The sequence below is a fragment of the Adiantum capillus-veneris genome, chromosome 27, assembly GCF_014529385.1.
Source record: "Adiantum capillus-veneris isolate H3 chromosome 27, ASM1452938v2, whole genome shotgun sequence".
Classification (NCBI taxonomy): Eukaryota; Viridiplantae; Streptophyta; class Polypodiopsida; order Polypodiales; family Pteridaceae; genus Adiantum; species Adiantum capillus-veneris.
Genome location: NC_140957.1, coordinates 60258053 through 60271095, shown reverse-complemented (window position 1 = coordinate 60271095; position 13043 = coordinate 60258053). Strand labels below are relative to the sequence as shown.

Here is a 13043-nt window from a genome sequence, read left to right as displayed (position 1 = left end):
TGCTGTCCACATTTGACTCACTGGGCTTGAATTTACTCGCTTGAACTTATCTCCTAGTGCTATCTCCACCATTATCTTAGACTATTATGATAATATCGGATATTCTATAGAGCTGAATTAACTTCCAGTTTTATTTCCAACTTAAAATTTTCACAAACATAAGTTTAGATGGATTTCTATTGCCTTCAATGGTATTTATACAAATATTACAAAAGACATTACCGCTTGTCTTGATCTCATCCTCACCAAGTTTGAACTGGTTTGTGCTAAAAAAAAACAAAACTTTTACAAAGACTTTCTAAAGGTTCGTTACAATCCGTTTTGGCTTATCAAGAACTTCATAGAAATAACGCTTAAACTCCTAGATCAACTCTATTGCCTTTTTTCAATTGGACATCACTAAATACTATGCAAATATTCCCATTAATAGTGATTAAGAACCTTTGAAGAGAAATGATCAAATTAGCATTTGATAATGTCCTGCTACAATTCTCAAAATTTTCATTATCCCATAAACCTAGATGGATTAGAAAATCTAATGTAAATCTCCTACACACTTTGATGAATAGGACCTTTGTAGCATCATTTCATGGGTACTTAATTTATTTATTTTTGTACGATTTGGTAAACAATGTTTTAAACGATGTCTAGGCATTTTGATGGATTTTTCCTGTACACCCTATAATGTGCAATATGTGTCTTGCCTATTTTGAATACAAATGGTTTTTAAAAACTATGGCAGATAAAGAGGTTCTTCACAAGCTCTCTCTTTTTACATACTTAAAGATACATGGATGATCTCCTTAGCATCAATTATAGATCCTTTCAAATGGATTTTTTAAAGTCTACCCTAATTGTTTAAAAATAGAGCCCATGCTTGGGTTTGGATTTGATAGTCCTCTGAATTCTTTTTTTTTTACCACTATACAGTTTCTAAACTTTTCTTTTTCATTGTATAGCTCCTATAATGGAAATTTTGACCTGTGATTTGTTCGAAAAAAAAACAAATCAAAAATCACCCTTATCGAGTTTGTTAAAAATAGAAGTAATAGGCTGGCTAAAGCCGCCATTGATACTTGTCTGACCTTACTCTACATGATTTTTTACCTTCATCCAACAGTTCTATTGCATGGGAAGAAATCAATTGCCTTGTTAATAAATTTTGTCTCAATGGTTTTAAAAGATGTGAACTATTAGACACCATTATCCATGCATTTTGCACAATAATAATTGGTTTGGATTTAAATTAAATCGCACTAATCTCATCAAATAGATGAGGCAATAGGTCCATACTCAATGGGCTTACTCTGTTGACTCAGTGAGTATGGTGCGTGGGATTGGGTGGGGGCACACACACACACACACACACACACACACACACACACACACACACACACACACACAAAAGATGTCACGGGACAAAAGAAAGCTTAGCTAAATGAGCTTTACTGCTACATCTCTATTATGCCGCCCATCACATGATCACACAAACAGCTATCACAATAGAAGCAAGTATTTGGCTGCTCTGCCAAAGGCACGATACGAGTTGCCAAGGCTACCCCATACTCCCGAGTGTGGTGAGTACAGTCAAAATATCCTCGTAGCTGATGACCATAACTACGCTATAGGAAAATCTTTTGAGGAGGTAGAAATTGGGTTAGCAGATATAGCCGATCTGAAAAACCATGCTTTATGGAATGCTCGATATAATAATATTTAGGCCCTAGACCCACTGCTTCAGTAAACATTGCCAATCGGATATTATTTTTGAAATGTTCACGACCCCAAAGTGTCACTCTGGTCACTCGATCCTGATATGTCCACCACTTTGTTTGACATATCACCACTTTGTTTGAGAAACAGAAGTTCCTAGCTGCGGGAATAGATGCTGTTCATAACGGAGTAATGTTGCTCGACGTATTGATTCATTTGACATAAAGAGATGAGTTGTTGCTATGAAAAGAACTTGGTCATGACAGTTGGCCATAATACACTAAGGATGCAAAATAGATGAAGAATGCCAAACTCTGGAATGATACTCTTTACTTGGGGCTTTATATTTGACCAACCATCTCTAATAAAAAACTTTTTTAGGAAAGTGTGCCTAATATGGTGGTGTTTCTCACATTTTAAAAGGTTTTTTTTCACATTATTGTGCAGGTGGAAGCCTTACAGAGGGCATGGATAGAATGTATAAATACCTACTATATACCCGAGACCTGATACTGCTTACTAAATATGGGTCTAGTGACCTGGGTATGAATACGGGAATCTCTACTATTTAAATTTTACCTTGGGGTGATGTAGTCTGCCTGACCGGGCTTTACAAATAAATTGGTGAAAACCACTTACTTCTAAAAGTCATGCTAGGATAGCAGGTAAAAAATACCTAATGGGGTGTTTATACCCGACACCGTATTTTATCATGTCTAGTGAATAAAACCGGGCCTTTTATGGGAATATAGGCTATACCATTGTGGAGGTGACTGTCCGACTTGGCTTCACAATATTTGGTCTCAGTACTAATCCTTAAAATTTCTGTAAGCGTGGCTTATGGTCCTTCTTGCATCCTCTGCATGCCACCGCGTAGGGTTTTTTGGAAAGGCCGGCGATGACAGACTTCCTCGCCATGTTTTCTTGAGCAATAGGGCTGATATTGTGGAAACTTACCCTCTAAACCTCTGGATTCTGCCTCCGGGCCTTAGGCTATGAGGATACTGGTGGACGTGCCTGGACTGACATCCTCGGTTGGGGGCTTAACCGGTCCAACTCAACTGTCGCGTCTGCTACAGAGGAGCATCAACTATTTAAACTTGACTTCTAAGGTGAGTTATCATACTCACATAGCTGCGTCTTTGTTATCATTTTCCTGCGTGTGTTATTTCAAAAACTTTGCGTATTCCATCTACTGGTGGCTGTGGCTCAAGCATGCCAAAAAAATCAGAGAAAGCCATTGTGGAGGCGTCATCGTCTCCTAATCTTCAGGTTAACAGAAAATTTCTGTCTTGCTCTAAGGGATTTCTTTATACACTAAGTTGCTTTGCTGAGACTTTTTTCTGGAAATTTCTTAAAATAAACTTGTTAAATTATCTCCGGATATTGAGCTTTCATGTGAATGGTGTATGAGGAGATATATACGATTGGCTTGCTTTGTCATCAATGCAAGTTATGGTTTTGCTTTGACTAATGTGTATGTCCGTGAAATGAGTGGATGGGGAAAGAAAAATCTGGTTTTTTATCATTTCTTGAGTGGTTGAGTCTGACTTTGTCGGAAATGGAATTAAATGACTTGAGCGTGTCTAAAGGCATGTTTATAGAGCGGATTGCATTTGAAAATGTAAAGCTAAGCTGGGTTTGATCAACTTGTTGATGTATGTCTTGTTGGTCTTTACATAGAGCCAGATATTCACAAAGATCTAAAAAAATAAATAGGCTAAAAATGGTGGGCTTATAATGTCAAAAACTTATGTCTGCTATAAATACTAAGGAGTCGGAGTACTGTTATTTACATGAGCTGACCTCAGACTGAATAGACTCAGATTACAGGTATCAAATTTTGGAATAAAGAAACTTGGAATAAATTAAAGTATGTTTTCTGATTTGATTTCTTGTGTCAAACTGAAATTATCTCTTGAGTTTGGCATGTGTTATCCGTTTGACTGATGGTGTTTGTTTTCATAAAATAAACAAAAAAATACATAGATATAACCTAGCTCTGGAATCTGACTCTTACTGGTAAAGGAAGAAGTGTGGATGGCTCAAGTTAAACTTAGAATTACCTCCTAAATCTTCAGGTTAACAAGATTTTTTTATGATTATGATACTTTGGGTTTAAAAAAACCAGGTAGGTAGACGGCTTTTTTTGCTCCGATGACTGTTCTTAAATTCAGAGGGAGAAAAGTATACGGAATGGGGTTTTGTTTGCTTCGACTAAAGATGTTTTTTGCTTTGTAAAAGTACTGGGAGATTGGCTCCGAAACATGGCTCTTCTTGGCATGAAGAATGCGGTAAAATAAACCAGTATCTACTGGGTAATGTTTTGATGGAAATAAAATTATAAAAATGAAGGGAGACTGTCTAACTGGTTTTTTTCTGTATGTCCTATATAATTTTTTATATAGAAAAAGGCAGATTACCAGGTGTATGTCTTATCCTTTGACTGCATAAAAATGAGGATAAAGGACATGAAAGGTATATATTGTTGACTCGGGTAATATTGTTACTCGAATGGGTAAGGTACTCATGAATGGTGTACTGCAGATCTGAAAATAACATGTCTTACACTAAATGAATGAGATTTATGTAAGTGGTTGGATTAGTTTGGTGACTTTGTTGAGGTAATTTCGAAATAAGGACTTACCCGGAATTGAATCTGTTACTAAAATTTGGTGTTTTTTTAAAAAACCTACTTGAGAGGATTCAAAGGACATTCAAAACTGTTTTTTCTGGAAATAATGGCCAGGCATATTACTTTACAGTAGGGTATGATAGGTTTCGCATACCCGACTATAAAGATTAAATAAGGTTTTTTTAACTCAACTTTCTTTACCGGTAGCCTAGTGTACTGAAGCGGCTAAAAAGGTTATTCTGTGTGCTGGCTTCGGGTATGGTGCCCTTGATGCTGACTTCACATACCGGACTAATGTTAAATAAAAAGCAAGTTTTCTAACTGGTTTTTTTCAGCATTGTCATAGAGGTAGGTTTTGATTAACCTATCACTTAGTTCAAAGAAGTGACAGATTTCTGATGGCAGAAGTTCGGTCGAATCGTGGCTTCTCAATTCCTTTTTTAACGTCTTCTGCTGGCTTCTTTTTCTCATTTAAAGTATATAGGCACTTAGCCTTACCTAACATCTTACTAGTAAGTTTGATCTCAATACCACAAGGTAAAACATATAGTGACCTTAAGTGATCCTGGCTGGTTAAATCTGATGTGTTTTATTGCAAAAGTTTTTTTTGGATTTAACTAAAAGGATACTCTGAATTCACAGATTACTTTAGTGTTACTACCCTAACTTCTGATAGTTGATAGGAAGGAATGCATGATATGGTGTTGAGCATGTCATACAGTTCCCTCTTGCTGGGCATAACTTGAGATTGGTAAAAACAATTTTTCCGGACCGAGTCTAAGTTGGCTCACTATGAATAAGTAGTCCAACATATTGTTGTATACATTTGTTAGCTGGAATATGGCAGCAGTAGGAATGACATAACATAAAAATAAGGAACTTTGGGAATAAGGGTTATGTTTGAGAAAAAATAAAACAAAATTTATGGCTACTCTATGGGATTGGGTACCGTCTGTATCAGATTGGCTGAGAAGCCAAGGATCTTCACTCTTACCATGTTAAAAAAAAAAATCAATTATTCAAGTTAAGAACTATGTTTTTTTTTATGGTGACATGGATAACAACTGGGATGCCCAGCATCACCTACGTATAGTCACGTGCTAACGAACTGTTTTCTTGTGGCTATGGGTGCAGGTGAGGGCTACCTTCCTTGATTAAAACGTCCAGTTCTTAACAAATGGTGGATCTCGTAGTGTGATACATGATTTCCCAGACATTGGGTTTAAGGATACTTGAGCTGTATTTTGTTATCTTCATTACCTTGTACATAATTTATTTTCAACTGCAAATAAATTACTGTGCAAAGCCACTGTACTTTTCTAGAATTGTTGTCTGTGAACAGTTAGTGTTCGCTTGCGTATAATTTTATATATTTAGAACTGCTACACACACTCACTGCGGTCATTGATTTTCCTTAAAATTTCCTCTATTGGATTATACTTAAAGAATTCTCAAGTCTCCCCCCCCCCCCCCCCCCCCAGCATACTGCTTCCCCCTCCTACTCCTTTCTCTCTCCCCTCTTACCCTGCTTAGTAAGCATTAGGTCTAGCTTTGATAGTACCCACTTTTTGTGTGGGAATTAACGTTGGTCTTTACAAAGATTGCTATAGTCTAGACGGTGTTATGCTACCCACTTTTTGTGTGGGAATTAACCTTGGTAGATATTTTAACTTACTTTGTGCCTATCTGCTTGGAACTCTCTATACCACCTACCGCATTTATAATGGGGTACTAAAATTGATTTACTACTATTACTATTTTCCTTCCCCCCTGCATTGCATCTATGCCAAACCTCTCTGAGTTTGATGCTTATATAACTCTTTGTACCCAAGTGTGATGCACACTATCCATATCTCCTCAAAGTGTTATAAACCCTCCTTTCATATTGATTTTATTTCCCCTATGCCTACACAAAGGCAATACTCTCGATGCATCGTGCCAAAATCTACATACCATCAGCTCTTGCATATTCAATCGCACTGCGGATTTTGTAGCTGACTTGCTAGGATATCATGCGGATTTTCAAAATTGGTAAAAAAAAACTATGGTAATTGCTACTCAGTCGTTTTGATTTATAGTAAACAAAAGGCTAGGGTAATTAATGCTCAATTATTCTGGTTTATAATAAATGTAACATAATGCTTACTAGCATATTTTGACCTTGATAAAACTTTAAACTACTCCCCCCCCCCCCCCCCCCGAGATAAGTGTTAGTTCTCATTGTGCTGAAAATTACTGAAATTTAACTTTTTCACGTTGACTATGTCTTGAAATACTTGAGAATATTGATGGATGTTGAAAAGAACATGTTGAAATTATAGATATGTTGTGATTGTATAACTGGTTTTATCCTCATGCTTTGAGGCTAAGTGTAAATAATGCTTAATAAATTGAAGGGTAGTGACTTTCCGAACGATGGTCTGTAGAATATGGAAATTTTTTTGGATCTTGGCTGGGAACACCATGTGTAGACTAACAAGTCTCAGATGATTGACTACGTATTGAATGGTTAATTGATGTTACCTCACTTAGATGCTCTGAAAATATCTTAGCACTCTATTTTTTCATGGAAAGGGTCAAAAATATAATCCCTACTTAAGTACACGATCGTTATTGATTCTTGATTTTTGCTTTGGACTCCTTTGGCATTGGTTGAGATATGGTTTACCTATGGTATTGTTTTAGCATAATGGTTCGGTATGGATTTGAGATGGGAATATTGGCCCTCCCTCTTAGCTTACTAAGACTTGGGACTTGATGGCAAAAAAGATACAAACTTGCTCGGTTGCTTACTTGTTATGTTACTTTTTGTCCTTGAATTAATAGCTAAGTATTGGTCATCATTAAAGAGCACATGCTTTACCCAAAATTTGATTTCTAAACTAAACAAATGAAAATTTTGACACCTTGTTCTAACTTATTCACTGTATACTTTTCATTATTTGGGCTTGGCAAGAGGGTAGGTCTAGTTTACGGCTCGAAACATGAAGAAATTGGAGTTTCTAGTTACATAATATAGCTTCTCAAATCACTTTAAAAACATAATAATAGAGGGTTTTTTGCATAGATCTTGAAGAAACTTTTTGGAGAATATGGGTTAACTTGGATTAAGCAAAACTTAAAAAATACTTAAGAATGGTTCACAATTTGTAAACCAAACTTACTTTATCATACACACAAGTATAGACACTTGCATTAGAAAGAGTGATGGCCTTCTGATGATTTACAACATTATATATTCTAAATCTATAAACAAATAAAACTTTTTCGGATAGGTTAAAGTTAAAATAATTTTAAGTAGCACAAGGATAACAACTAATAGATTCGTTGACACTTGTAATATGTATTCAAGGATAACGAATTTTTTGTCTTGTTTATATGGATGCATGTTAGAATGATATCTTTACTTAAAAGAAATTTGAAGTTGATGTCAGAACAACTTTGTAGATTCCGATTGTTTTTAACCTAAATGACCTTCACAAGTCCATTATTTTTGTATAGAATTACCGAAATGATGCTTCATTCTTACTATATTGTACCAAAATGAATGTAATACCGAGTCATTTTTGTACAAATCACTGTCTTTTGAACGTTATGTTCTTTTATGTATTTATATTAAGTTTGATACAACACACACACACACACACACACTTACTTCATTACTTGCCTGCAGGTTTTTAGTGTAAAATTAGGCTACAATAAACCATAGATTGTCGACACTCTGGCTTTGAAAAGTCCCACACCTTTTTACTAGATGGATATTCATTGTGGGATAGAACCCTTAAAATGTTATGATAGTTACAAAGCCCTTAGCCGGAAAACAAACGTGGCTAAAATATTACTTACTACCCTCATTTACTATGTCGTGAGGCGCTATGGTAGTGTGCTGTGCCGGACCGCATCACAGACGGCTACTCATTCTCGAGTCCATAGGAGGTGCTCGTTCTACTCAGTACGCTCTGCAAGCAACTAGCCACGAGTGATGGCGGCCTTCCTTCTTCTATTTAAGAGGTGAGGACGTATTTTGCCCCTCACTTAGATTTGTCTGCATTCTACTTGCGTTAAGTGTGAGGACTGTGTGTTTTATCTCTGCTGCACCAAACACGAAGCTTACAACACAACCAACTCAGGTTGGTTACTAAGCTTAGCATTAAAGGTGTCGTTTTTGTCCTTTTTTGCTTGATATAAATGGTAAGCACTTCGCGTAAAAAGCCTGATAAAGGTTAATGTTTGTGTTGGCTGTACTTAGCAATACATGATAAAATGTGGATGGTTGGTATGGACCACTATGTGGTTATCTTGGTTTTACAGTGAGAAACATTACTGAGGGGTGTTGTTCCTCATCCCTTAGCCTGGTAAGGCCCACTACAATGGTCGGGTATGATTGACATCATATGGTAGTAGTTGAAAGGTTTTTTTGGAGGCATGACTATGTTCTTGCTACTAGTTTTTTAGCTGCTCTGCGAAAACTGTTCATTTTATTGTTCATAACAAGTTGCAGGTTCATATTGTTCAAAAAATTCTTGGGGGTTAAAGGGGTTTTTAACCCGGTATTTTACTCTTTTTTACTTGCTAATGATGACGGTACATAAACACATGGTTGGAAAAAGTACTGGGTGGCATAACCTACCGCTTAGCTTGGTAAGTTTTTTGACTGTAACATACTTCTTACTGGTTTTTTGACTTAATAATGGTACTAGTTGTTTTTTCTTTCACTTAGCGCATGAATTAATGGCAAAAAAGGGGGATTTTTTGGCACGATTGTGTACTGACTTTCTGGATAATAGTTGTTCAATGGATTATTTTGGGTGGGGTCCCCCCAGCTGCATACTACCGCTAGACTTGGTGGTTTACTGTTTTTTTGGGGTAATGATATACTCTTTTAGCATTCATATGGATGGACTTGAAAAAAGCACATAAAAACATTTATTTCTTTTATTTTTTTCGAGTACCCAGTCTGGCTAGATACCTTGTTTACTGATATAAATGAGGACATGATTCACTTGGATTAGAAGGTGGAATGGCCTTCTAAACAGAATAAATGTATCACTAGACAAATCAAGATCCATTCCCAAGAAGGCCTATATTCCATATCAAGTCAACCAATAAGTTTGTAACAACCGAAGGAGTTAACAACCCCATGATTTTGCAAGCCAACGCCACCTCAAATAGGATCCAGTGATTCTAGTAAGATAGAAATTGCTATTCATAGAAACCCAAAATAATACCATTCTATATGGTACTCAAATATTAGAAAAGGATAAAAAACAAGAACCAAAGGAGACAAAACATTAAGATGTTTGAACAGGGTCTTCTAATCTTCTTACAAAGATTAGAAGGCAAGTGATTCTACCCCATGTTTAATAAATCCAATCAGCCCTCAACAAGAAAAGATAGACGATCTCTAAACATAGAGAGCTTCAATAAGTAAGGTGCATCAATGGGTTAGTATCAAGTCAAAGATCAAAACCAAAAGGAAATAATGAAGAAACAAAGTAAGACCAAAATAAGAAAGAGATGTACTTGGGAGGAAGCAAAAGCATCATCCATCTCCATGTTTTGCAAGGAAAATACAAAAGATTCCTTACATTTACACTAATACACTCAAGTGCAAGTACTTAGTAGGTTAAGTGTGTGCGAATTGTGCTTAGAGAGAGAGCTAGTATCCAAAGCTACGTGAGGGTGAAAAAACCTCACCTTGAATATGGAAAGCGGGTAGTGACCAAAGGTAGTCTCCTCTTCATGCTAGCTTCAAGCATGCCAAGCTATTGCATCGGTCTTCTCCATCAATGTGAGCCTGCAAGTCTAGTGTGAAGAAAGAGACCCATATCATGCATGGGCTATGGCAAGCATCATCTAGTGATCCAAGATGATAGAAGATGATACATTAGTGCATAAATGTAAGTAAATAGAATGTTACCATTACCATCAACAGAAAATACTAGTGAAAACTGTCAGTATAGCAAACCAAAGCAACCATGGGGATAATGATCCATAAGGAACAATGGCAAGGAACCGGAAACTTTGTTAGCATGATCCATAAGGAACAATGCCAAGGACCAGAAAAGTGTTAGCACCCAAGCTAAGAGTTCTACTATTTTCTATCATATTGGGCCCAAATTTTGTAATTTAACCTAATTTATGAATGCAAATCTCATTGAGTCCAAATGTTGTTGTTAACTTAGGACGACATTCTTATTAATTACCTTATATTGAGTCATGGACCACGGGCTTGTGAGTTCCACATGTGCATTGATTGGTGATCGTCGAGGAGAGGTGCACCATAAACTTATTTAGATAAGAAATCAGTGCTAACACGCCAAGCGTGGGCATCCATATGTGAACGGGATGACCCACATAAAAGGCTTGTAACTTAGTTTTTCTTTATTCTCAAAGTACCAATGTAGTGCTCTTTCTCTCCTTGTCTCTCATCTTATCCTCTTTCTGCCTGTGAGTGTGAGTGTGTGTAAGTGCAAGAGGGAGGACGTGTGCGATTGAACATCGATGATATGGAGATAGTAAGGCGGTCGAGCATCAGCTGCGAGCTTCTTTCTCTCTGCACGCACGAGATTTCCTCATTGACGGTGACATAGGAGGTGAGTGACACCCCGTTTGTCGTTGTGTAGAGCTTGTTTGTGCATAGATTGTGTGCTTACAGCCTTTGTATCTCACACATGGCACTAAGTAAGGTCCTAGTAGTCAACACTTTTTGCATCGCTTTCAGGAAATTGCTCTATGCCAAGCTCCAATTGCATCCTATGTTTTGTGTTGAGGTTACGTTTTTTGTTTGAAAAGAAGCGAAGGAGCTGTGTGTGAGTACAGACCTACATTTTGTGTGTTTTTGTTTCTGCAATAGGTTGAGTTGTAGCTCTATTTCACTTTAGCTCATAGAGTATAGAATTCTTAGATACATGTGGAAAAAATGGGGCTAGGTCTCTAAATCCCATCAACCAAAATAGGCACGCCTATTTTGAATTCACTCATCTGGGACCCAAATCTCATTTTTGACCACATAGCATGGTGGTATAGGCATTGTATAAAGCCTATCTTGCAAATTTGAAGTCACTTGCACCACTAGATCCAAAATGAGAATTCACTCATCTGGGACCCAAATCTCACTTTTGACCACATAGCATGGTTGTAGGCATTATATAGACCCAAGCTAGCAAATTTAAAGTCATTTAGACAACTAGATCTTGGGATAGGACCAAAATTAAATTAGGGGTAACTTGTGATTCTAGTGACCAAAAGTCAAACCTTTCCTCTTGTGGAAACTTAATAGTGTGTACTAACCTGGGATAACATCAGAAGGGGCAAAAAATTGCTTTTTGGTGTTTGCCAAAATAGGCACACCTATTTTGTGTTCTCACTTACGAAGACTGATTTGGAGCTATAGGTTGAGAGGAACCTACAAAACTGAGAAACTAAGTGAAACTTGACAGGTGAGTATAACTCCCCTGGAGCAACTAGAAGGAACCAAGACTAAGCCAAAAACCCTCAAAAACACCTCAACCAAAATAGACGCGCCTATTTTGGGCAGGAGCAAAAGACTGATTCTGGAAATTTCTATCTCTAGTAGGGAAGTGTTTCCAATTTGAAGTGAAAAGTGAATCTTGAACCTTTGTGGAATCACATACTACTTGAGTGCTAAATTGCAGAAGCTGGAGGAGTGAGAAAGCAACCAACCGATGATTACTACCCGGAAAGATTCTTCAGGCAACAAGGAGTCAATCACATGTTTGTTGTTAATTGAGATCTAGCAGACTGTTAGGAAATCTTAGCAAGATTGGTCAAAACTACAATAGAGTATCCACAGAGGAGAGCATGAACTAAGGGGATACATTGCCTACTATCCTTAAAGAGGTGCAAGACACGTACTCGGATACCCATTTAAAAACTTCTTCGATGTCTTTGGGAACATCTTCGGAGCTCGGGGGCTTGAACCCACCCCTAAGTATCATTACATATGGAATTTTTTGAAGCTAAATGATCATGGGACATGCATCTACCTAGATCCAAAAGATAGACCATGTGTAAAGGTAGATGACCATGAAATAGAATTTGAGTAGGAAGCAGCGTACAAATAAACAGGGGAAATCCTCAGAGATCCTATCATTAGGAAGAGAATGGGGTCTAGGAGGGCCTCTTTATTTGGCAGTTTAAGGAAGTCATACCTTTAGTATTAAGAAAGTAATCAAAGGACAACTTTTGAATTCAAACAAGAAAAATGGCTAGTTTATTTGAATTCAAATTTTCCCTCCAAAATGGAATTAAAAATCTAGAAGGTAGAACCATATCATGTAGAATATCTATGGAAAGAGCTCGCCATGTAGATTGAAGATCTATGATCTCTGCTCAGATTGTAGATCATATGTGGAAGTTATGGAAGCCCAAAAATCATAAAATTGTCCACCTCCTTTCGGGGGAGAAAAGTGCATCCTTTGACCACTCTTACACAACTCTTACACATCCACCATTCTTGCACACATGGTATACACCTATTCGTCAAAATGTTAATCACCTCCATAAGCTCATGGAAAATAAAGAGGCCCTCATACCCCATCCTCTTCCTAATGTAGGGATTTCTTAGTAGGAACGATGTATGTAATTGTGGAAAAATTTGGTCCTTTTAGCGCTAGAGAGAGAATGCAACGCGACCAATGGATTTTCCTTGTTTTTATCTCAAATTCCAACA

General features: G+C 37.1%; 1 protein-coding gene across 1 annotated transcript in view; it reads left to right on the top strand.

The window, feature by feature from the left end:
* The window catches only part of LOC147422065 (ATP-dependent caseinolytic (Clp) protease/crotonase family protein), a 63942-nt gene extending 58421 nt beyond the window's left edge, over positions 1-5521 (top strand). Inside the window, exon 11 of the mRNA XM_086503622.1 lies at positions 5483-5521. Within this exon, the coding sequence (XP_086359748.1) occupies positions 5483-5506 (24 nt within the window). The 3' untranslated portion in view covers positions 5507-5521. The remainder of the gene's footprint in view (positions 1-5482) is intronic.
* The last annotated feature ends 7522 nt before the right edge of the window (positions 5522-13043 follow it).